General features: G+C 49.6%; 1 protein-coding gene across 1 annotated transcript in view; it reads left to right on the top strand.

Annotated features, from left to right (window-relative positions):
* YME1L1 (YME1 like 1 ATPase) overlaps positions 1 to 24,572 on the top strand; it is a 1,167,043-nt gene that overhangs the window by 973,262 nt on the left and 169,209 nt on the right. Inside the window, exons 16-17 of the mRNA XM_069648114.1 lie at positions 9,362 to 9,488; positions 9,586 to 9,659. Coding sequence (XP_069504215.1) covers positions 9,362 to 9,488; positions 9,586 to 9,659 — 201 coding nt within the window. The remainder of the gene's footprint in view (positions 1 to 9,361; positions 9,489 to 9,585; positions 9,660 to 24,572) is intronic.

Raw genomic sequence — 24,572 nt, 5'->3', positions numbered from 1 at the left:
CATTTATCAACATTGGAAGGATGGGAGTTTGAGTCGGCCTTGCTGGCATTCAAGCTAGAGCAAGAACAATGGTTAGCACCAAGCATTCTTAAAAAGCTCCCTCCACCCGACACACTGTATGACAAGGGAACATTAAACAACACAAGGTAAATGCTGTGCACATTTAGTGATAAAGGGACACTGACAGATTATGATTCCCATTATTTCTTCTCAACATAAAATGTTAAATTGAATGTTTTCTTTTTTTTTAAAAACCCAAAAAACCCTTTTTTTTTTTTATGAATGTGAAAATGGGTGGAAGATTGCAGAGTGTCTCTGAAGGGCATAGCAAAAAGGGGAGTTAACACACAAAGGCTAACAGATCACAGGCTCGGAGGAGAGGGAGCATAATGTGAGTGAAGTAGAACATGGGAGATGGGTGCTCAGGGTCTTGGGTCAATGTATTTGATTTCCATCTCGCTAGCACCCACCCTCCTTTTGCGCACTCCCCCTTTAATGCACATACTCTTCCCTTTGCGTCCAGCCCCCTCTTCCTCACGTATCCCTTGCTTCCGCTCATGCAGCCCCTGTCCCTCTCAAGACAGCCCTATCTTCATCACCTACAGCACCCTCTCCATCTTGTGCACCATCCCGCTGTCCCGCACCTTTGCTCTCCTGTTTGTGCCTTTGCTTGGGCACACCCTCTCACTCGATAGCACCCTGGCTCTGTCGTACCCTTGCGCACTCTCACTCTTTCTTACACAAGGGCTCTTTTGCACCTTCATAGACACACAATTTTCTCATGCCCTGTCTTTCTCTCTTGCACCCTGGCTCTCTTGCACCTTTGCACACACACCCTCTTTGTTGCACCCTGGATCTCGACCCCTTCGTGCACACCCTCTTTTCCTTGCGCCCTGTCTTTCTCTCTTGCACCCTGGCTCTCTTGCACCTTTGCACACACACCCTCTTTGTTGCACCATAGCACTCTTTTTCTCACTCCCTGTCTTTCTCTCTTGCACCTTGGCTCTCTTGCACCTTGGCTCTCTTGCACCTTGGCTCTCTTGCACCTTTCCATTCACACACCCTCTTTGTAGCACCCTGGCTCTCTTCTACGTTCATGCACACACTCTTTTTCTTATGCCCTGTCTTTCTCTCTTGCACCCTGGCTCTCTTGCACCTTTGCACACACACCCTCTTTGTTGCACCCTGGCTCTCTTCCACCTTCATGCACACTCTTTTTCTCACACCCTGTCTTTCTCTCTTGCACCTTGGCTCTCTTGCACCTTTGCACACACACCCTCTTTGTTGCACCCTGGCTCTCTTCCACCTTAGTGCACACCCTCTTTTCCTTGCACACTGTCTTTGTCTCTCTTGCACCCTGGCTCTCTCGCACCTTTGCACACACACCGTCTTCGTTGTACCCTGGCTCTCTTCCGCCTTCGTGCACGCACTTTTTGTCACACCCCGTCTTTCTCTCTTGCACCTTTGCTGTCTTGTACCTCTACACACACACCCTCTTTGTTTCATCCTGGCACTCTCCCACCTTCGTGCACCATCTTTTTCTCGCACACTGCCCCCCGTCTCTCTTGCACCCTGGCTCACTATCGCATCATCGACTCCATGAACGATGTGCAACCAAAATCCTGCAAAAATACAGTTTTATGGCACAAAATGACCCATTCCATGATGCATCGCCAACAAGTCATGAGAAAGTCACTTAAGAAAACAGAATTGAACACCCACAGAGTATGCAGACATGCACAACCCCTAAAGTAATAATAGTTCTGAAGTTAGAAATGCCAGTTTGAGGAACACGCTTCATTTCCCTGTGCCCCTGGATGCAGCGCGCCCTGCTGCATGTGTTACTTGTGGCTCCCACTTTGTTCAAGTCATTTTGAAAAGGGGGAACTGGAGAGCATGCAGAGTGCCACAGCCACTGTGATCCATTTAAGGCCAACACATGTTGCGCACCGTTTGACAGTTCCCTTTACACGGTACATCCCCCCTTAGTCTTGCACACAGCTAAACGTTATTTACATGGCTGAGCAACATAAAGAGGGTCCTAATTACACGAGCGAGGACCAAGTGCAGCACGTTCGGCGTTATGGACTTCTGGAAAGATTGGTAACCTGCGTGAGTTCCAGTGATAGACCGTTCTGAAGATTAGCCCAAAATAAACATTTAGATTTACATTTTCTAATAGTAATCGCACCTGAAATGACAGTGCCTAATGTCGCTTGCTGCTCCCCTCCCTCGTGGTCTGGTGGGCGGTGCATGCTACACTCACCAGCAGCAGAGGCACTGAGTCAGCACTGAGGTCAGGTCGGCTCGGACTGCGCTGCACCTGCTCATGTGATACGAGCGCAGCAGAGGGCACATGCAGTCGATTCCCCTCACGACGGGACAGGCGCAAGCCACGGGGTCGACTCAGCGGGTCGGCAAGGGCAGAAAAGAAATGCGGCAGCCAGTGGCTAGCAAACTGTTCAGGCTGGCCTGGATGTTCGTTCCCAGTCATTTATTTATGTATCCTTCCCCCAAAAGGGGCCCTATGACCCCAAGGGCCACCGGGGAAAGTCCCGGTAGGCCAGTCCAGGACTGGTCTTCACCTATGTTAGGCAAAGTTTGAATGCAGTAACCTCTGGGAACACTACAAACAACTATGACTACAGGTATAGGCAACCCAACCTTTGGTATAAGCTTGTACTACACAGTTTTGATAGCGTGTTGAGCAGCCAGGCTTATCTCAAGAGGGGAAATGTAAGCTGTAGTGGAGTTACACAAAGATTCACAGTTACAGGTATTCAAATAAACTCTTACACTCAAGGTTTCTTGCATAAACAGTTAATAATTTATCAGTCAGTTATAAAGCCTTCTTCAGAAGGGAGCAATAGAATAGTAACACATAAATATACTTCAATACTGTACACTTTAAGTTCCTGAATCAGACAAGGCCCTTTTGGGATGGCCCACAGACACAACCTACACCCACAGGTGACTTCAGTAACCAGGGTGCTGGGGCCATTAATATCTTACTGTTGGCATTCAGAATAATCTTTAAAAGTTAAAAGGCGAAGGTTATTAGAACACAAGAAATTACACATATTCTTAAACAGTGCAGATACTTCTAGAGCTCACTAGAAGAGTCATTCAATGCAATGGTAAGAAGAAAAGATGCAGCTGATGACTTCTGTTCCTGTGCAGCTCTGCAGATCTCACTGTTCCTGGGCCTCAGTCATGGGGACAAGAGGACGTCGGGGGACTCCTGCACTGTACTGGCACCATCAAGACTGCCAACCGGCAAACTTTACGTTCAGTGGCTGTTTAGCGTTTCAGCTCCTTGCAATACAGCAAATAGCAAGAAGCACGGTTCCTGGCTGTCAAGGTGGGCTGTCTTCACTTCTGGGGTCCCGCACTCTGCTGAGGGGGCTCAGGCTTGGTCAGTCCTGCTTCGTGGGAGTCTGGAGGATCTTCCAAAAGCTTTAGGCCAGCTTAAAAGTAACGCACACAATCTGGTGTCCCTCTCCCCGACTATGCGGTTCCTGCAGCAACTCTGAGAAAATTCAACCAGCTCTGAGATGGGTGTCCAGGTGGCTTACTTTGGAGTTGATTGGTCCCACCAACTCAAAGGGTGAAGTGGTCCTTGCAAGGGCTTCTCAGTCGATTTGAACTGGGCAAGTAGTCACTGCAGCAGGGCTTCACCGGGCAAACCAACATCCAGGAGTTGCAGCAGGTGTCCTCTTCAAGCTCTTCTTCGGTTCCTTCATCCAGTGGTTGACTCTGCCTTCTAAGCCAAAAGACTTGCCTTTTATTCAGTTCTCTCCCATTCATTCCAGCCTAGCTGTCACTCACCCAGCAGGATGGCTGTCCTTGCCGGACAGTCATCCAGCCAATCACCACAGAGTGCATTTGGGTCTCATATGAGACTAAGCACAGGGAGTTTCGGGCACCTCCCTCACTTCCTGCCTACCCTAGACACTCTGGAGCCAGAGGCGGGTTTGACTCCTGAAGCCCGCCAAAGGCGAATGAACAAAGCGACCAAACCTGGTTTGGCACGCAGAGAAAAACTCTAGAAGGCCCTTTCCACAAAGACATGGCGAAAAACAAAGACCGGTGACCGTTTTAGCAAGGATGTCTGGATGCCATTTTGAAAAAGGTGGCTCCAGTGGTTAACGTTACTGGGTCTGCGAACAGTCGTAGTAAATGCAAACCTTGGTAGTTCGAAACAAAACCACTGTCACCAGCCAGTCAATTGAGGAAAGGGTAACATAAAGTTACATGAGCATTTAGACATAGGGGATACTAAGTAACCCCTCCAGCACTCTATGGTAGGATAGGGTGTGCATGGGTCTAGCAAGTACAATGCTAAGTAAAGTCAATTTCACTTTACTGCTCTGGGAAACAGTAGTTTATCCCAGAGAAGTTATTTATACCTTGGGAAATCTAAAAGACTTCCCTGTGCCACTTCACTGAAGGTGCTGTGTGACACAATTGTAAGAGATGATGGCTATGGAGTTTGTTAGACTCCATAACCAAAAAGAAACAGGTAAAAGTCACACAAAAATACATGAGTGGGAAAAAGGGTCTCTCTCTCCAAGTTAAAAGAAATCAAGTCCTCACAATCCAGCAAAGTTGCTGGGGGTCTCTAAGGTGGAGGGAATTAGCACATTTTTGAGAATTCTCCATAACACTCTATCCTTACGAGGGCCCCTGCCAAGGCATACACCCAGTCACATCAACGCTCCAACAAGGGGCGGACGTTAGGAGGGTTCTGCGGCTTCCAAGAGTGGAGGTCAAGGCAACCCGACTGTTCGCCGAGTCAACACCGGCGCAAACAACAAAAGGGAGGGGTGCAAGTGCTTTTTCCAGTCCCCCTCCTCCGCAACAGTCTCAGAGGGAAAGAAGGCACGATGCGCCCCTTCAGGTCCACGTGTCTCCAGTGGGGGGCAGGCTTGCCCTTCACGCGCAGTTCTGGCGTCAGAATTTTGCGGACCCCTAGATCCTCTCTGTAGTATTAACCGGGTACCGCCTACCGATCCCTTCCTCTCCTCCCTGCTCCACTCCACAGATTGGGTCAGCAACTCTATTGGCGGAGATTCGGTCGCTCTTTGAGAGCCTGGCAGTGGAAGAAGTTCCAGGATTTTCGGCACACAGAAGAACCACCAGGCTGGCCTGAGAGTTGTTGGACCTTTCTACCCTCAACCTCTCCCTCCCTCTTCAAAAACTCAAGATGGTTACGCCAGCACTCATTGCAGAGACATTGTGCAGGGTAGACTGGACGTGCTTCCTGGATCCGAAGGACTCGTATCTACCCGTCCCTATTTGGCAGCCGCATCGTTCCTTCCTGCGGCTCAGGATCATGGGCTGCCATTTCCAATACAAGGTGCTACCCTTCGGCCTCAACTCGGCTTCCATGGTGTTTACCAGACTCATGAATGCAGTAGCAGCCCTCCTCAGGGCCCAGGCCCACCATCTCTACCCGTACCTGGACGACTGGCTCGTCAGGGCCCAATCTCTGGAGCCGGTGCACCACACTTCCTCCGCCCTTATGAGCACACTCCACAATCTGGGATTTTCACTCAACCTCAAGAAGTCTCAGCTGCAACCTACTCAGAGACTGACTTTCCTGGGTCTCATATGGGACACAATCTCCAATAGTTTTCTCCTCGGAGGACAAGATCACGGCCATCAAGAGGGCCACTACTCACTTCCTCACCCGACAAGTGACTTCGGCCTGGTGGTACCAGCATCTGTTAGGTCTCATGTCAGCGGTCCTACTGGCTGTACTCCACACGAGACTCAGGATGAGGAGATTACAGCGGCACTTTGCAGCATCTTGGAATCAGGAGTGGGGCTCCCAAGCAGAGCTGGTCAACATTCCTCCTTCTCTCAACTCGGACCTCATATAGTGGTCCAGGGACTGCAACCTACGGACGGGCAAGCCCTGCCGGCAGCCGGGACCGCAGGTCACCATTACGATGGAATCCTCGCTCGAAGGCAGGGGGGCCACTCTGGGCAGCCACAGTGTCCATGGGTTCTGGACCCGGCTGGAGCAGTGGTCCCATATCAACTCGCTGGAGCTGAAGCCCATCTGGCTAGCGCTCAAAGCTTTCCTAATGCTTGTTGGGGGCAAGGTCGTCCCCATCCAGACCAACAACTCCACCAGCATGTACTATATCAACAAGCATGGTGGGACCAGGTCACCTCCACTATGCAGCCTAGCGATCAGCATGTGGGAATGGGCCCTGGAGAACAACACCTACCCGACGGCCATCTACCTTCCGGGGAAGTCCAACCTAGAAGCGGACAGGCTCAGCAGACTGGGGGCGGACAATTACGAGTGGGGACCAACTGAATGACCAAGTGCTGCTGGAGATGTTCAGCAGATGGGGGCATCCTCAGGTGGATCTCTTTGCCTCCTGGGACAACAAAAAGTGCCATCAATTTACGTCCTGGCAGTGACAGCGCCCCGGCTCCCTGGGCGACACATTTCAGATACAGTGGAACGGTATGACCGCATACACCTTCCCGCCCACCCCTCTGGTTCACAGGGTGATTTGCAAGATAAAGGAGTCTTGCCACCTCAGCATCATTCTGATAGCTCTGTGGTGGCCGGCAAGACAGTGGTTCTCAGAGCTTCTCAGCCTCTCGGACAGGCCACCCATTAAACTTCCATTGGGTCCAGCTCACCTTCTGGCGCAACAGGGGGGCAGGGTCATCCACTCCACGCCACAGAAATTAGCCCTAGCAGCGTGGTTCCTGAGCATGTCACGCTAAAGCACCTTAGCCTATCACAGGCTAACCTAGAGGTCATTCAGGGTGCCAGGAGCAAGGCTACCAGAAGCCAGTGCAAGAGTAAATGGACTAGGTTCTGTCACTGGGTGAGCTCTAAGGGGTCAACCCCCTTACGTGCACGTTGGACGACATGCTCTCCTACTCTGTGGACATCGCGCATTCAGGCGTGCAGGTGTACACATGCCACACGTATTTGGCAGCCATAGGAGCCTACAGAAGTTCGGAGCAGGAGGTTGTCTCCTCCTTCAACCCGATAGTCAAGAGACATTTGACTGGCCTCGCCAGACTCTACCCGCCCATCAAAAGACCACACCCTGTGTGGGACCTCAATGAAGTGTTGGGCTCCTTGGCGCACAAGCCGTTCGAGCCAATGACATCCACGGACATCAGGCTGGTCACCATTAAGACAGCTCTGAGATACAGGCTCTGGTGGCCTCAGAGTCCTATACTACCTTTCTCAAGGATAAGGTGGTCCTGTGGATACACCGTGCGTTCCTACCTAAGGAACCTTCCTCTTTCCATCTAAACCAGGAAATGGTCTTACCTACATTTTTTCCTGACCCTAAGGACGAGCCTCAGAGGGTTTTGCACTGTCTGGATGTCAGGCGTGCTTTGAAATCTAGACAGGACCAAAGGCTTCCGCAAGTCGGACTCACTGTCACCTTCGGGTGATTAAGGCCCGGGTATCAAGCATCCAAGGCATCTATTGCACGATGGATTGGGGTCGGCCATCAAGGAGGCCTACGAGGGGCAGCACAAGCCACTTCCAGCTAACATGCACGCCCATGTGGTTAGGGCCAAGGCCACAGCCATTGTATTCCAACGACAGGTTCCGTGGCAGGTCATCAGCAGGGCGGCCACCTGGACCACCCCTTTGGCCTTCTGCAAGCATTACTGTTTGGACGCCGGCTCTAAGTCAGGCGCGCCTTTTTGGGCAGGCGGTTCTAAACAATATGTTTTCTTAAGGAGTGTCTCCTCTCCACCATGGGGCTACATTCAGTTGTAATGGCCCATGCAGTATGGAGGAAAGGAGACGGGACGTAAGAGTAATTATAAGTTACTCACCGTAGTGACTAACGTAGTCTAGTCCCCTTTCCTCCACACGTCCCACGATCTTCCCCCCCAGACCCTCCCCAGTAATACTGTTGTCATTAGGCAATGTTAAATTTTGTCGATGCGTCAGAAGGTTTTTCTCTGGTGAAAAAGGTTGTCTCCCGTCCCTAGGATGGGACGCCAATGTAGTAAAGAGGAAAGGGGACTAAGAGTAAGTTAGTCTTTACAGTGAGTAACTTATAATTTTGTCAGCACTTCAAGGGTTTACTGCCACTGTTGCCATCATTGAAAGCACTGCATCCATTGGGGAATTTTAATGTGGTCGTATCAGCCACTACTCATAAACCATTTCAACTGATGGCTACAACTGATTTTTCTTTGTCACATTGGAAGTCTCCTTTCTAGTGGCAGTGACTTCAGCTCGAAAAATAGAATGTTTTATCAGCTTCAGAAACCTACCTGGAATTCCTTGAGGTCAAGGTCGTTTTACAAAAGCACCCAAACCTTTTACTAGAATCAGTGTCCTCATTTCACATTAACTAGGCAGTTTCACCCCCAGTCTTTTGAGCCCTCACTGGGAGGCTGAGAGGGGGATTATAACCTTGATGTTTGGAGGGTGCTAAATTTCTATATTTACAGGACCAATGACTTCAGAAAAGATCACCATCTCTTTCCATCGGTTTTTGAATTTTGGGGGTTTATAACCACTAGCTAAATCTTCCAAGGCATCCTGCTCTTGCTGGATTGCAGCTTGTTTTTAGAATCATACTCTTTACAGTACAATGGCACCCAGGGACTTTCTATCTCCCATGTTCAGAGCTAAAGGCATTGTGTTGCTTATGGAAAACAGACCTCATGAGATGTCATTGCAAAAGCCTTGGTATTATCGTTGCTTTCTGCAGACGTTACTCTATGAACACCAGCTCAAGATCAGATAGGTTTCGGCAGGCAATTCTAAAGAATATATTTGCAAATTCGTGCTTTCCACTCAAGAAGATATGTGATTGGTAATATCCCAGAGATTAAGAGGAAAGTGTACAAGGCGTTGGAGTAATCAAATGTTACTCACTATAGTGACTACAGCACTCCATATCTATAGTCCCCTTTCTTCCACATGTCCCACCTTCCATCCCCCCTAAAAGATGTAGAGAGAAAAGCCCACCCTCTGGTGTAGGGGGGGTCTTGGTGAGGGTTGCTGGTGGGTGGAGTGAAGGTGTCGAGGCCATACCCGCGTGTGCACTGCCAGCCTGACATGAGTGGGACAGACACCCATAAGTATGGACTAAAGGGGACTATGGACATGGAGTACTGTAGTCACTACAGTGAGGAACTTTTTCCTTATTTGTGCAAGCTTTTGCACATTTTCCCAACATCTTAGTGTATGTCGATTTTGAAGTGATTGCGTACATTTCACAGCCTTGCTAAGGGGCAGCTTCTGACTTTTTTTATTTGAGATATAAGCAAAAGAGTTATTGTTGGGATTTTGCCAACATTTTTAATTAGTAAAAAGTAACATGAATATGTTTAATTTTTTAAGGTCTCTCTGCTTCCCGAAAATGATAGATGGAGTGAAACCCGAGCCCAGTTGCTGGCACAAATGGACGTGAGCATGGGAGGAAGAGTAGCTGAAGAAATAATATTCGGAAGTGAAAATATTACTACAGGTTTGGTTAGCTACAGTCATTCAGTCTTACTCTGACTTCCTTTTTCAAAGTGAGGAAATACAACATTTTTAATGACTTTTTACTGTTTACTTATCAGGTGCGTCTAGTGACTTTGACAGCGCAACAAAAATCGCAAAGATGATGGTTACTAAATTTGGAATGAGCGAAAAGGTAACCTATTTAAAAGTGTTTACTGTGGATACATGCCTTTATCTTCACCAGTCCTTTAGTTTACTACTACTTCTTGCATATTAGTCCCTCTTCATTCCTTTGCCATCTCCATTACAGTACCGTTTTTGCTATTTCTGTTTTATATCACTGCATCTTTGTAATTGTGCGCATAGAATTTCGTATCTCTTTCGCAAGTGCTTGTTTTGAATTTTATGCTGATGGTGTAGAGTTGTAAGTTCATTTTAGGAAAGCATTAACAATAGTGTTACTCATACGTCCCGTCCCCTTTCCTCCTTCCTTGTGGGCGTCCCCCAACATGGGGACGGTATCGAAACCTTTGGCAGTGAAAAATTGAGCTTCCCCTTTAAAGTTAGTATAGCGTGCTGGGGCGCCGTCCCAGGCTTGGGAACACCCTCCTCCCCCCCCCCCTTCCCCCCAAGGCCCGGTCATCCGGCGGCTCACCTCAGTCCCTTTATCCGCATGGATGGTGTGGGACCTGGCAGCTAGGCACAGAGATTTTTTAACTTTCTGCCTGCTCCCCTTTTGTTTTATCTTTCAATCTTCTTCACCTTCCTTTGGTGCCCCGCCTCCCCCTGGCGCTTGTCGGCTGCAGGACGATTCACGAGATGTGCGTCTTGCGAACGCTCGTTACCGGCCTCGGAACCCCATGTCCCGAGTGCCTGGGGCCTAAGCATCGCTGGGACGCGTGAGCAGCTTACAGTGCTTTCCATCACCGGGCATTGAAGAATCGTTTGTAATGTTGGAGGGAGATATTCCACGCTTCTCCTCCAGGTCATCTTAAAGAATTTGTCTCCAGGACTCCATGTCAAGACAAGGTAGGTCCTTTGTTTAGTATGGCTCCTCAGCACATAGACTCCTTCCCAGGGGTTTCCACAGGCAAGGGTACCTTGGATTCAGGTTCTGGCAGACCAGAGGCCACTAATTCTACCGGCTCCTAAGCCGATGCGCCCGAGGGCTCTTCCAGGCGATACGTTGTCAGACCCGAGGCTATCAAGGCTACTAACTCCAAATTTGAGGAGCTCTACCGGGCGGTCCACGGGGGTGGGGGGACGGGCGATCAAGTTTGTTGTCCTAGTTAGCACCCGGGGTCAAAGGATCGCCGTGTTCTACCTCCAAGAGTCAGTACTTGGCATGATCCAACACGACTACCAACTAATTTGCTGAGGGCACACAGCCACCTATGAGGTCGTGAATCATGGGAATTGAACTACCGGCCAGCAGGTCGAGAGCACTGTGACTACCGGAGCTATCTGTGAGGTGGACGCTTCCGTTTAAGGTTCAAGGGCCAAGGTGTGTCCTCCCATGTCGGAGTCAACACGTGGCACAGGGCCTTTGTGCCATCCCGCCCAGGGCATGGTGCAAGGCCCCAGGATGGCGAATAAGCACGTGTCAGAGCCTACTAGACTGGCAGCCATCTTAGATTTGGATCAGGGCCTACCCGGTCCCTCGCCCATGGAGTGGGCTATGCACGAAAGTTGTTTGGTAGAATTCTGAAGAATGTGCTAATTTCCCTTACCTTTTAAGACCCCGAGTGACTTTGCTGGATTTCTAGGATTGACATTTTTACCTGGAAAGAGTGAGAGCCTTCTTTCCCACTCTTTCATGTATTTTGATGTGTGTTTTACTTTTGTGTTATTTGGATATGGAGTTTTTAAACAACTCCATAGGCATCATAACCAACTCGTAAGCCACCTGGACACTGTCTCCATACTGGTCGAATTTTCATCAGAGTGCTGTTGAAAACCGGATAACCAGTGAGAACGATACCAGTTTGTGGACTTTAATGCACTCACACCTTACAACCGACGCTTAGCCAAGCTTGTGACCTCTTCCCTGGGCAGTGCAGGAACCTCCCGACATCGTCCTTCTTGTCCCCACGAGTGAAGCTCAGGAACAGCGAGATCTGCAGGAACAGCTGCCTCAGCAAGCGCGCCACGAGCCGTTCTGGCATTCCGCTCCAGAAAGATGTCCTGCAGGTGGCAAGTAAGGTCTGGGAGAAGCCCAGGACCAATGCCCAGATGAACAAGAAGTTGGACACCAAGTTCAGCTTGACGGATGGGGAGCCGGTCCTCCATGCTTCCCACCCTCAGCCACACTCTTGAGTGGTGGCTGCAGCCTCCCTCAATTCTTAACCATTGTCTTCGTCGTCTTCCTCCTCCGGAGCTACAGTTGTCTATCCAGAATCTTTGGGCAACCGACACTACACCAAATGAGGGCTGCATTTGCGGTAGGGCAATGGTGGCGCCCTTTTAGCCACGGCTCACAAGAAGCTCTGGCGGGAGCTCGGGAGTTTCTGCCTGACCTCCCCCTATAGAGGCAAGCCTCCTTCAAGGCCGGTCTAGCGGATGCCCAGGCTGTTGCGCAGGACCTCATGGAGTCTTCAGTCTCCCACATTGACACAGCCAGCAGTGCGCTGTGCCTGGGGGTCGAGATGAGTAGGACGGCATAGATGCATGCCACTAAATTTTCATCTGACATGCGAGAGCGGATCCTAAATCTTCCCTTCAAGGGTGTGGATCTCTTTCATTCTTCCACCGATGACGAGTTGACAAAGAAGACCGCCACGCAAACCGCCATGTCCTTGGGCATCCTGACTAAGCCAGGGCAGAAGTCCTTCCCACAGTCTCAGGGCAGGGCCGACTTCAAACCCTGCGCTTTCACTGGCTGCAAGGGGTTTCAGGACTGCGGTACACAGAGGGCTGATTGATCGCCCAGCGACAACAGGAGGAAGCAGTAGAGGACTTTGCATGTTTTTTTACGTTCCCTTTTCTCGGCTCTTGCCTCGTATGCCAAGAAGCAGCGACGTCGTGGTCGGGGGACACAGCTCCCCAGTAGGGGGCAGCTGGATCTCTTCCAGGAAAGCTGGAAGCTTTATTTCAAGAGTGCTTGGATCCTTTCTATAGTCTCCACAGACTTCAGTCTTCCTCTTCCTTTTCCTCTACCATCCTCTCCTTCTCTACGTCAGATAGGGTCCAGGGCCCTGTTATGGGAGATCCTTTCTCTTCTCAATATACAGGCTGTGGAACCAATTTCTCGGAAAGGGGCTCCGGTTTCTACTCCAGGAATTTCGCGGTACTCAAGAACAACCAGGCTGGCCTGAGGGTAGTCCTGGAACCGTCATTTCTCAACCTGTCTTTACCGCTTGAAAGCTTCAAGATGATTGCTCGCACGCACATAGCAGAATCTCGGTGCACAGGGGACTGGATGTGTTCCCTAGACCTTAAGTATGCGTACCTTCGTGTCCACATTTATCAGCCACATCAGAAGTTTCTGCGGTTCACGATTATATTGTACCTGTTCGAGTACAAGGTGCTACCCTTCAGCCTCCATTCGGCCCCTTGTGTGTTCACAAAACTGATCAATGCAGTGGCAGGTCTCCTCTGCTTGGAGGGCCATCACTTATACCCTTATCTGCACGACTGACTGGTCAGGGCCAGCTCTCCCAAGCAGGGCGGTGCGCTCCTGCAAACGGCTGGCAGACCTTTTTTACGAGCTGGGCTTTTCCCTCAACCGGCGGAAGTCGCAGCTGACCCCCACTCAGGATCTGGTGTTCCTTGGAGTGTGCTGGGACACTGCTGTGCAGCAGGTGTTCCCAACGCCCGACAGGCGCCTCTCGCTCGGTAAGGTGATAGGGCACTTTCTGGCCAACACGACCACCTCGGCATGGTGGTTCCAGCCCTTTCTGGGACTGATGGCATCTTGCGTGCTCACGGTCCAGTCCACCAGCCTCAAGATGAGGTGCTTCCAGCTCCACCTGGCAGCCATTTGGGACTAGGAAACTGGGTTGCAGTCGGACATGATCCCAATCCCCCGCTCCTCATCCCGGATCTTCGCTGGTGGCTAATAGGCTGCAATGTGGCAGTGGGGGAGCCCCCTTGACCCAGCCAGAGCCCACCCTGGTGGTGACAACGGATTCCTTGCTAGGGGTGGGGGGGCTACTCTGGTGGGCCACTCAAATCATGGGGCGTGGACCAAGGTGGTGGCCCTCCAGAATATCAGTCTGCGCAAGCTCAGGTTGGTGGGCCTGGCACTGAAGACTTTTTTGCCTCTGATCAGGCACATTGTGGGTCAGGTCAGTACCGACAACTTCACAACAATGTTTTACCTGAACAAGGAGGGTAGCACTATCAACTCCTTGTTGCCCCTGTTCCAGCACTGGAGGTATCTGGATCTGGACTCGTTTGCATCTCCTTTGAATTCCAAGTGCCCCAGGTTTATGTCATGGGCAAGTCAGGGGTCTCTGGGAGACGCCTTCCAGATTGGCTGGCATGGTTGCAGGTGTTATGCGTTCCCTCCTACTTCATTGCTCCAGCAGACCCTCTGCAAATTCCAGGCGTCAATGGGCTGCAGTCTCATTCGGATTGCCCCCCGCTGGCCGTCTAGTACTTGGTTCTCAGACCTGCTGCCGTTGTGCTTTCAGGGGCCTGTCCATCTTCTGAACTCCAGCAGGGGCTTCTAATCCCCAGCATGGGACTTACTTACGCAGCAGTGCAGGGCAGTGGAGCACCCGGAACCCAACCAGGCTGGCCCTAGCTGCCTGGTTCCTGACCATCTGAGACTGCAGCATGCTTAATTCTCGGGTGACAACTGGGACATCATACGAGCGGCCGTCTGCTTGATCCCAGTATAAGAGCATGTCGACTACGTTTTGCCACTGGGCTTGCAATAAGGGGTGGACCCCTTCACCTGCTCCCTGGATGACGTTCTAGCGTTCTCCGCACATCTGGCTCGTTCAGGTGGATACCTGCCACACCTATTTGGCGGCCATTAGGCAGACAAGAATTCCCCAGAGCACGTTTTTTCAGCTGCCAACCCAGTGGTTAATGCCCACCTCAGAGGGTTGTCCAGTCTCTTTCCTCCAATCCATATGCTGCATCTGGTCTGGGACCTCAATATGGTGCTTGTGCCCTTGCATCGCAAGGCCTTTGAGCCGATGGCCTTGGTGGTCATTCAGCTGATGACACTGAAGACAGTATTATTGTTGGCGCTCACCACTTTGTGCTGGGTCGGCGAGCTGCAGGCGTGGTCATCATGCAAGCCCTTCAGTACGTTTCATGATGTCAAGGTCGTCTTACGCACTCATCCAAACTTTTTGCCCAAGTTTATCTCTCCATTCAATTTGAATCAGGAAATCTGTCTGCCGGTGTTCTTCCAGAACCTGCAGTCGGAGGCAGAAAGGGCTCTGCATTCCTTGGACCTCAAGAGGGTCGGTCCTCAAGTTCTAGCTCTGACACAAATGCTTCAGGAAGTCCGAAGCATCGTTCATTACTTTCGGGGGCACTTCTCCCGACACCCAGGCTTCGAAAGCTTCTATCGTCCGTTGAATGGTTCAGGCCATTTCAGAGGCATATACAGCCATGGGTAAACCAGTTCCAGAGGGGATCTGTACCCATGCGGTCAGAGCGAAGGCCACGGCTATTGCGTTTCAGAGGCATGTTCCTTGCAATGTCATCAGCAAGGCGGCTACTTGGGCCACTCCATCAGCCTTCTGTAATCACTTTTCCCTGCATACCAGCACCAGGCGCAATGCAGAGTTTGGTCAGGCGGTTCTGAAGAACCTTTTTGCTTCGTCCTACATATGTGGTAAATTGTCACGGCTCCATCGTATGGCCTTGTTTGGTGGAATCACTCATAAGGATGGAGGAAAGGGGATGGGACGCATGTTCACTCTAGTGACTAGAGTACTCCTAGTACATAGTCCCCTTTCCTCCATACGTCCCACCCACTTTCCCCTGCTTGTATGCCAGGGTTTAATATATTCAATGTAGCCAGGTATTTAAGCATCTGATGTATTGAAAAGGGGACTGAGGTGAGGCGCTGGAGAGCGGGGCCTTGGGGGGCGTTCCCGCGCGCTTTACTAAATTTAAAGGGGAAGCTCAATTTTTCACTGCCAAAAGTTCCTGTACCATCCCCATTTTGGAGGACGCACACAAGGATGGAGGAAAGGGACTAAGCACTAGGATTACTTTAATCACTACAGTGAATAACTTTTAATTTGTGTCAATTTACTGTAATGTCTTCAATGGTGGGGTCTAAAACGGGGGGTCGATGTTTCTCTGGAATTTAGAAAACTGAAATTGAATAATCTGGAAATCTGATGTGGTTATCCCAGGATACAGGAGGCAAAGAACCCTGCCTATAGGACTAGTTATCTGAATAAGTAAATTATAAAAGCGGTTGGCCACTGCAGTTTAAAAGCACCATATCCATGCTTCCTACTGACTCAAAAGAGAACATGAGACCGTTGTGTCGCCAGAGTAGCATAGGACCGATCAGGGATTAGGGTGAATGTGTTCTGGATGAGTGTGAAGAAAATATTTTGAATGAGAGCCCCATCGCATTCTTGTCTTAACCCACTCATCACTGGAAACCGTAAATGTGGCTCTCTGGTTGCGATCCCACTTTCATTTCACACTCTTCTCTATTTTGTTTTTTTTTAAAAACATATTTTATTGGCATTTGTATTGGATGCATACAAATACAAGAAAATTAACTAAAACATTAAACATAAACAACAGTCTTCATGTGAAACAGTTCATCTTTCTCAGGTGGGCATGGTTGCAAATAGGGGTTCCGATATCTCGGGAAGTGGGAGGGATCTTGGTCAAGAGGATCACCATCTCTAGGCGAGTGCGAGGGATCAGTTATGGCAAAGTAGTGGAGTTTATCAAGGGGGTTTATGGTCTGCACTGAAGTGTATATCTATCAGGAGGGCCTTCCAAGAGTCCAGAGTGCCACTCGCAATGTCTCCACTAGAGCTGATTCCATCTTGCCAGGCTAGAGTTTCGGCTGCAGTCCATCTCTCTAGTTCTTTCATCCAGCGTTCATGTCTAGGGCCTCCTGGTGTCTTCCATGCCATGGCTATAGTTCTTTTCGCAAGTATACAGGCAATGTCCATCAACTTGACAACATGTTTGTATTTGCTAGGTCTGGGGTAAGCCCCTAATAAGCATTGCCCGGGTGTCCATTCATATCTGCTTATCCAGAACATGTGGATCAGATCAGCTTTGTCGTTCCCACACCATGGGCATGCCGGGGAGGCCTGTTTTTTGAAGGAGGCCACCCTGCGTGGGGTCATATACGTCCGATATAGGAAGTTTAGCTGTATCTGACCGAATCTGGAGTTTCTCGACACCTTCTTGGGATATAGCAACATTCTTTCCCATTCCTTGTCTGTAAGCGTAGTTTCAAGGTCTGTTTCCCATTTCACCTTCAGTGCCGCACTTTTGGGGTTGGGTTTGTCGTTGAGCCTCTTATAGAGTCGAGAGTCCGGTTTCCAGCCATCCGTAAGGTCGTGCATCTCTTGTAACAGTGGGTTTGGGGTGGGTTCCTCCGGCCAGCTGCCCCAGTTCTTCTTGGCGGTTTGTTTGAGCCGATGATACCAGAGAAACTGGCCGCTTGATAGCCCTTCATTAGCTTGCAGTGACTCAAAATCCTTGAATTCGCCCTCCTCAAACATATCTCCCCATGTATAAATTCCGGCGCCCTCCCATCTCCTAGCTGTGGAGAGATCTGATTCTGTTTTGCACACGTCGAACAGAATGGGGTTGTCTGGAGAGTAAGGGTGTTTCACCTGCCTGATGTAGCAGGTTCTGGTCCAAATCTGCCCACCAAGTTCGACGATCAGGGGGGCATCTGGGGATTGTCTTAGAGGGTTCCAAAAAGTTTCCCTGGGGAATATTTTGGAGGGAGATTGTCGCAATAGCGGCAATCGGCTGATGGATCGTCAAAGAGCCACTTCGTCACGTGGCTAAGCTGTGCCACAAGATAATACAACTGGAGGTCTGGGAGTTGTATTCCCCTTCCTTGTATGGCAGGGATAGGGTAGCCAAAGTCAATTTATGCCTGGTAGGTCCCATTAGGCAGTCCTTGATAAGTGCCTCTAATTTCTTAAAGAATGGCGGTCTGATGTAGTGGCTTATGTTGACAAAGAAATATAGAAATCGAGGGAGGACTATCATCTTAACGATTGCTGCTCTGCCTACCATTGCAAGTGGGAGTCTAGGCCAAAATTTCATGGATCTGCGAAGGCCGGTTATTGCTACTTCTGTGTTGTGCTCGTGTGTGAGCATCGGGGTGTGACTCACATTAATTCCTAGGTACCGGAACGTGTCGAGTTGCCACTTTATCCCAATGTCTGGGAGATCAGTTTCTTCTAGGCCTCTCAGGCTAGCCAAGGGGAAGGCAGAGGATTTCAGTCTACTGATTTTGATCCCAGAGTATTTTGCATAGTTGTCTAGTACATCTAATGTGATTGGTGCGTTGACCTGGGGGTCTTTCAAGTATAAAAGGACATTGTCCGCGTATAGGGATATTATGTTATGTTCGTTGCCCACTTTGATGCCAACGTCAAAGAACTGTTTCCTAAAATATATGGCAATCGGCTCCAGGCCCAATATGTATAGCATGGGCGATAGTGGGCACCCTTGTCTGGTGCCCCTTTGTATTTTCCAGGATTCAGACACTAGTCTGCCGGTCTTTACTCTTGCCACAGGAGAATTTATAGAGTACTGTGATCCATCTAACAAAGCCCTCGCCAATCCCGAACCCTCTCAGCACCTTGACGAGCCACTCTCAGAAGATAGAATCAAAGGCCTTGACGGCATCAAGTGATAGTACTGCTAAGTCTTCTTCTCTCTCATAGGTTTCGGCCATAATGTGTTGAAGCCTTCTCAGGTTGGCTGTGGTATTGCGTCCTGGAACAAAACCGTTCTGGTCTTCGTGGATCAGGGACGCTACCACCCTAGCGAGACTGCTGGCCAATATAGTGGTGAGAATCTTGCAGTCATAATTTAACATAGCCAGAGGGCGATAAGAGTCAGTCAGTGGGTGGTTTGTTTGGTTTGAGCATGGGAATAATTATTGTCTCTTTCATAGTGTTAGGTAAGACCCCATTTTCGTAGGCCTCTTGGTAGACCTCGATGGAGGATTGGGGTGAGGGTGGATTCATATGTTTTGTAAAATTCAGGCGGTAGGCCGTCGCTTCCGGGAGCCTTACAGGTGGCCAGCGATCTAATTGCTCCTGTCACGTCTTCTGCTGTGATTTCCATCTCCATTGCCTCTATCTGTTCGCTGGATATTTTGGGGAGGCCTATCTCATCCAGTGTTTCTTTAATTTCATCTCTGTCTATTTGTGTGTCATGGGAGTACAATTTGGAGTAGAATTTGGCAAACGCTTCATTAATTCCTAGTTGTGTCTTGTGACGTATCCCGTTGTCGTCCAGTATCTCTGTTGGGAGGTGCCTGGGGCATTCACGCTTGCACAGCCAGGCCAGCAGTGTGACGGGTTTGTCGGACTCCTTGTGAGACCTGGTAGTGTATGTTGCGAAGTCAAACTTCTCTAATCTGTCCCAGGAAGATTGGCATTTCTCGCGGGCTTCCTTCAACTTCCTTTCGACCTCTGGAGTAATGCTTGAGGTGGATTCTAGATGAGAGATCTCTTCTTCTTGTGCTTCGAGTTCAGTCCTCAATTGCCTGCGAGTGCCTCCAGCTTTTGATATTATTTCACCGCTAGCCACCACCTTCATGGCTTCCCACAAAGTGCTCCAGGTAGATACTGAGCCTTTATTAATGCCGATGTATTGTTCTAGTTTTTCAGCGAGGTCCTGGTCCTCTCTGAACAGAGGGTCGACGAGGGCCGCAATAGGCATCCTCCACATGGGGATTGGTGGTCTAGGCCCGTTAGTTGCCATTGCATGATCAGTGGGGAGTGGTCTGAGATTGATCTTCCTAAATATGCCGTAGTTTCTGCCAATGGTATTTGTTCTCTGTCGATAAACAGATAATCGATTCTTGTGTGGACCTTGTGCGGGGCTGAATAATAGGAATAGATCTTTTCAACGGGGTGCTGTTCCCTCCAAATATCCACCAAGTCGAGTTGTTCCAGCGTTTCTGTCAGAGCGCATGTTGCGGGGTTTCTTGGATGGGGGCGTGGTACTGACCTGCCCATAGAGCCATCAATGACACAGTTGAAGTCCCCCACCCCCATATAAAGGTCATATTTCGGTGGTATGCCATCCGTGAGCATATTGCTCTGATGTGTGATGGAATTCCATGTTGCGGGAAGTACAAATTGACTAAGCAAATTGGAGTCTGCTCGATAGTGCCCCACATTATTACATACCTTCCTTCTTTATCGGACTCAAATCCTTGCAATTGGAAGGGTACATTCGGGTTCACCCATGTGAACACTCCCATTGAGTATTTAGAGTAGGGGGATCCTCTCCCGGTCCCAGCCCATCGATCTGTTAATTTGGACATGGTGTCTTCCGTAAGATGCGTCTCTTGCAACATCGCAATCGAAACCTTTTTCCTGCGGAGATAAGAATGTATTCGGTTCCGTCTCGGGTATGAGCTCATCCCTCTCACATTCCACGTCATCACTTTCAGTTGTGACGTCATTGGATCAATATTTCGAGCCCAGCTGGCAGCTCCTCATCTGGAGCCTGGAGTAGTGGCAATCTGAGGTTATGAGACTGCAGACGGGAGTAACCGGGTTCTTCGCCCCCCGAGTCGTAGCATGCACCCATCCTGTGCTTCTTTGGCAGTAGTGGTATGAAGACTGTATAACTAACAAAACTGTTAACAAAACTCGAACTGGTGCGCCCAGCGACTACATCATCGTTGTGGTGCTCAGGTGCTCTCGAGCCGTCTAAACCCATCCGGGTATCAGGCGCAAGCTGGGACAGGCAGGTGGCTGGCCCGACCTGGATTGTTTGCGGGGGATAGGGCTGGTGTCTGGCGGAGAGGCCGAACGAGGGCCGTTTCTATGTAGCTAACTGTTAGTTGGATTACCTTCTGAGGTCCGGTTGTTTGTGCTTACTGTGGCCATTTATGGCAGCGTGTGTCGTGTGCCGATGGTCTGAGAGCCTCAATCTTCCATCTGGGGAGCATCTTTACCATCTGCAAAGTTGTTATCTTCTAGCCACATGTTGGCGGCCGTTGGGTTTTCTAGGAATATGGCACGCCCATTGAAGATGACTTTCAAGCGCGATGGGTAGAGCAGCCTGTATTTCAGGTTTAGTTGTCGAAGTCTTGCTTTTATTGGGACGAAAGAGTTCCTCTCCCTCTGCACTTTCTGAGTGTAATCAGGGTAAAAGGTTATTTTAGAGTAGCCACGTTCGATGGGGCCTTCTTCCCTGGAGTGCCTTAAGATGATTTCCCTATCCTGAAAATTTAGTATTTTAGCAATTATTGGTCGGCGAAATGAGCCAGGTGGGGGCCACTTCTGGAGGGACCTGTGGGCCCTTTCGACCGCAAATCCCTGCAACAGTTTCCCGGCCCCAATCTCATGTTGTAGCAAGGACTCTACGTAGGCTGTAGTGTTTGGGCCTTCGCTTCCTTCTTGTACTCCTAGGATCCTAATATTGCCCCGTCTGGCCCGACCTTCGGCCTCCTCAGACCTCTCCTCTAGGATAGCCACTTTCTTCACTAAGTCTGCAACCTTGGACTTCAAGGCTGCTTTGGCCCAAGCCGTTTTTTCTATTGAAGTCTCAGTATTTGTTACCCTCTCGATTAAGTTGCGAGCGTCCTGACGCACAAGTTGAATGTCCATTTTAAATTCGTCAATCTTGGAGTCTGTGTGTCCTCAATGAAGCAATAGCATCCAATATTTGGGAGTGGTTATCTGTGGTTTCCCCCTCTCTCGTGTGGGTAATCTCTGGGGTACAGGAGCGAGCCTGTATAGGGCTCTTTGTCTTGGCGGATACAAATGAGTCCATGGTGGCTGCTTTCGCTTTGTTCCTGGCGGCCATATTGGAGTCTCAGTGAAGCTGCCCCTGGGACACTTTAGATGAGTTACTGGTGGGGGTATCAGCCGTCTCCATGTATAGGGTAATGAGTGGTGTTCCCAAAGTGTCAGAAGCCAATGAATCCGAATCTGCAGGGGGGTAGGGGTGCCCCCTCACTGGTGCTTATATATTCCCCCGCACCCAGTCATGCAGCTTTTGTGCAGCCACTATATCTGCGATGTCGCTGCCCTTACCTCTGCGCGTCTGACTCGCCGGAGCAGGGAGATCTGGGGACGAGGAATGCAGGCTGGGGCCGCTTTAGTTGCTCTCTTGCTGCTGGTTCTCGCTGTCCTGTGCCCCGGGGCGGCGCTGGGGAGGAACCTCCGGTGGTCGTGTGCGCCCTCGGCGGGCCGTCCTCAGCGACGGCTGAGCCCACGTAGTGTACCACGGGAGTGGTGCACAGGTCCTGCTGTGGCGGGCCTCGCCCAGCAGTGAGAAGCAGGGTGAGGGCTCTCCCTTCCGATGTTCTGCATGCGATCGTGCTCCGACGTGTTGTCTCTGCTCGATCCGGCTACCTTAGTCCCCCGATGCCGTTTGACGGCTTCCTTCTCGGAGGTTCCGCTAAGTGGCGCGGGGCGCCATCTTGGATGCGTATGGGAGCGGGGGAGGGAGTATGATTCGAGGACAATTTCGCCGACCAGAGGGTCCGATTTCCCGGCTGGTCAAGCAGATCGTGTCGGGGTCAGCTTCTCCCACCCCTGCATCAGCTTTTCGTGGTCGGAGGCGCTTCTTATGCCGGCAAGAAGGATCAAGAAACAGCGTCTCGGCCGGAGCTCGGCTATTCAGCCTCTGTACGCCATCGACTTCCACACTCTTCTCTATAAAGGGAGGGAGCTATGATAGGCTGTGTTTCAGCCAACTGTGTGTCTTGTCCTTGACGCCTCCCCATTTGTGTCTCTGAAAAGCGGAATACCGCTCTGCATTATGGGTAGCGCAAAGTGGCAGACATATGCTCCAAACAAGCAGTTACCTGAATTTGATCAACACTTACAATTGTTTCTGAATTGTTTGTATCGGTAGGAGCAGAGGTTGGGTGTGATACATGAGCCGCTGAATAGACGCGGCATAGCGGTTAAGCTAATGAGCCGTGCTCACGCAGCCAGCCAGGGGACTAGATAGCATCCCGATGCAGATGGAGTTCATAACGGACCTGTATCTCGAATAAGCCATACCTTGTCTTACCCCGGAGATAATGGGTTCAGGACAGTCTAGACAAGTGCTGCTTCCTCCTAAAGGGGGTCTAGCACATCCATGTTTACTCATTAGTCACCATGTAAGTACCTTGAAAAATGTCACAACAATACACAGACTGAGTCACCTAGACACTTTCCCCAGGAAGGCACATTTGGTTTAAACAGGATAACAAATTTGCGTGTTGCTAGAGAAGAAAGATGCATGTGTACACCCACGACAATGGGGCAGTTATCTTGACTGGTACACCGATGAGGCAGGTATAAAATCAAGCAAACATTTTGGAAACGGAGCAATTAAACCTGCTGATACCAGCCCATAAGGCTGGGTACAAATGATTATATCCTGTACTCCAAGGAGATCCCCTGCCAAAAGAAAGTCCTGAGGATATTTTTGACACATAGTCTGGCTTTTCTTAAGGAAATAACTGACAGGCAAGTGGTTAGTCGGGACTCTTCCAAACCGTCAATCGAGTTTTGGAGATATATCGATATATTTTCAAAATCAATATCGTTAACATGCATATGTACATAATTACATATACTATTTTATATTTACATTTTGATGTTTATACCGCTGTCTCTTCTCAAACCGGAAGAGCAACCCTGTATTTGCACTTTATTTTGATCAGTGTCTTATAAATAAAGATGTTTGCGACATCTCACATGTAGTTGGTGGCTTACAACTGAGAATTTAACACACACATACAATATTGATATATATATTGTATATCGCCATTCAGCCCAAAAATATCGAGACTTTTGATCCATATCACCTTGCCCTAGATGGCCCGTTCACTCCTATGCTACAGGCTCAGGTCTATAGCCTGTTCTTACTGTCCTCTGGCATGTTTGAAGGGTTTCCTAACACAACACTTAATACCACCTAGGTACATTTCTGCTGAAGGGGGAGATACTATGGATATTATAGTGACTGTGCATGCCCCATAGAGTGCTACTGATTTGTTTAACATTGTTCAAAGATTTCCAAAGATATAAGAATACCATGTTAAGTTTCAGGAGGAACTACAGGTCATTGACTTATCACCCCCCTTGTGTTGATCTGAATCAGTTGTTATGCCCAGCACCGCCCACAAATACATTCACTTTCCAGAAAGTATGTGCAAATTGGTTTGTGGAATAGCCTCCTTCGGCTAGGGATTTACAAGCGGTAACTGACAGATGGGTTCAAACTGTTATCCAGATTTGTCCGCAGAAGGCTGATTGGTCAATAATGAATGAATGCAAACAAGCAAAGGGAGAGAATCCAGCGGAATATCTTGAACATCTTAAGAGATGTTTTGAACAGTTTCCTGGGATTGTGGATGCAACACAATTAGCACCGCAAGTTGTGGTGGCCCAGTTTTTGATGGGGTTGCAACCGAGTGTCAGAAGGCTTTAAGGCAGTGTTGATTGGATGTGAAAGAAAGGAAATAGTGGAAGTTTTGTTGTCCGCAGGGCATTTTCATTAGAAGGTTGAGGGACAAAAAGAAGCTACTGAAGCCAAGTTAATGGCATTGCAAATACAGATCTTACAACTTCCCCAGTGAAGTGAAGGAGAGGGGAGGGGGTTTTCCCCACTCTGTGGATACGGACGGGGAAGAGGGAGAAGAGCGTCTGTCGTTTTAGGCCAGGGAAAACTGCTGAAAGGTATTATGCCAACACATATAGTGGTTAATGCAACTATTGTAAAGCGTTTGGACACTGGAAAACTGAGTGTCCACCTTCTCCTCAGTATGAATGTTGATGCCGGCAGCTAACTGTTTCAATGGAGATGGCAAGGTTCTTGCCTTCACCGCCAGAGCCATCAACTGATGTTTAGGATATCCAAATGGTTCCTGAACTTGTTGCACCACTCATTTCGATTGATCCTACTGCCTCGTATGTTGACTGTATTGTTGCAGGCCAGACAA

Source organism: Ambystoma mexicanum, chromosome 2q, assembly GCF_040938575.1.
Source record: "Ambystoma mexicanum isolate Mex_15411 chromosome 2q, UKY_AmexF1_1, whole genome shotgun sequence".
NCBI classification, from domain to species: domain Eukaryota; kingdom Metazoa; phylum Chordata; class Amphibia; order Caudata; family Ambystomatidae; genus Ambystoma; species Ambystoma mexicanum.
The sequence above is the reverse complement of the archived record's forward strand: the minus strand, read 5'-3'. Positions and strand labels throughout refer to the sequence as shown.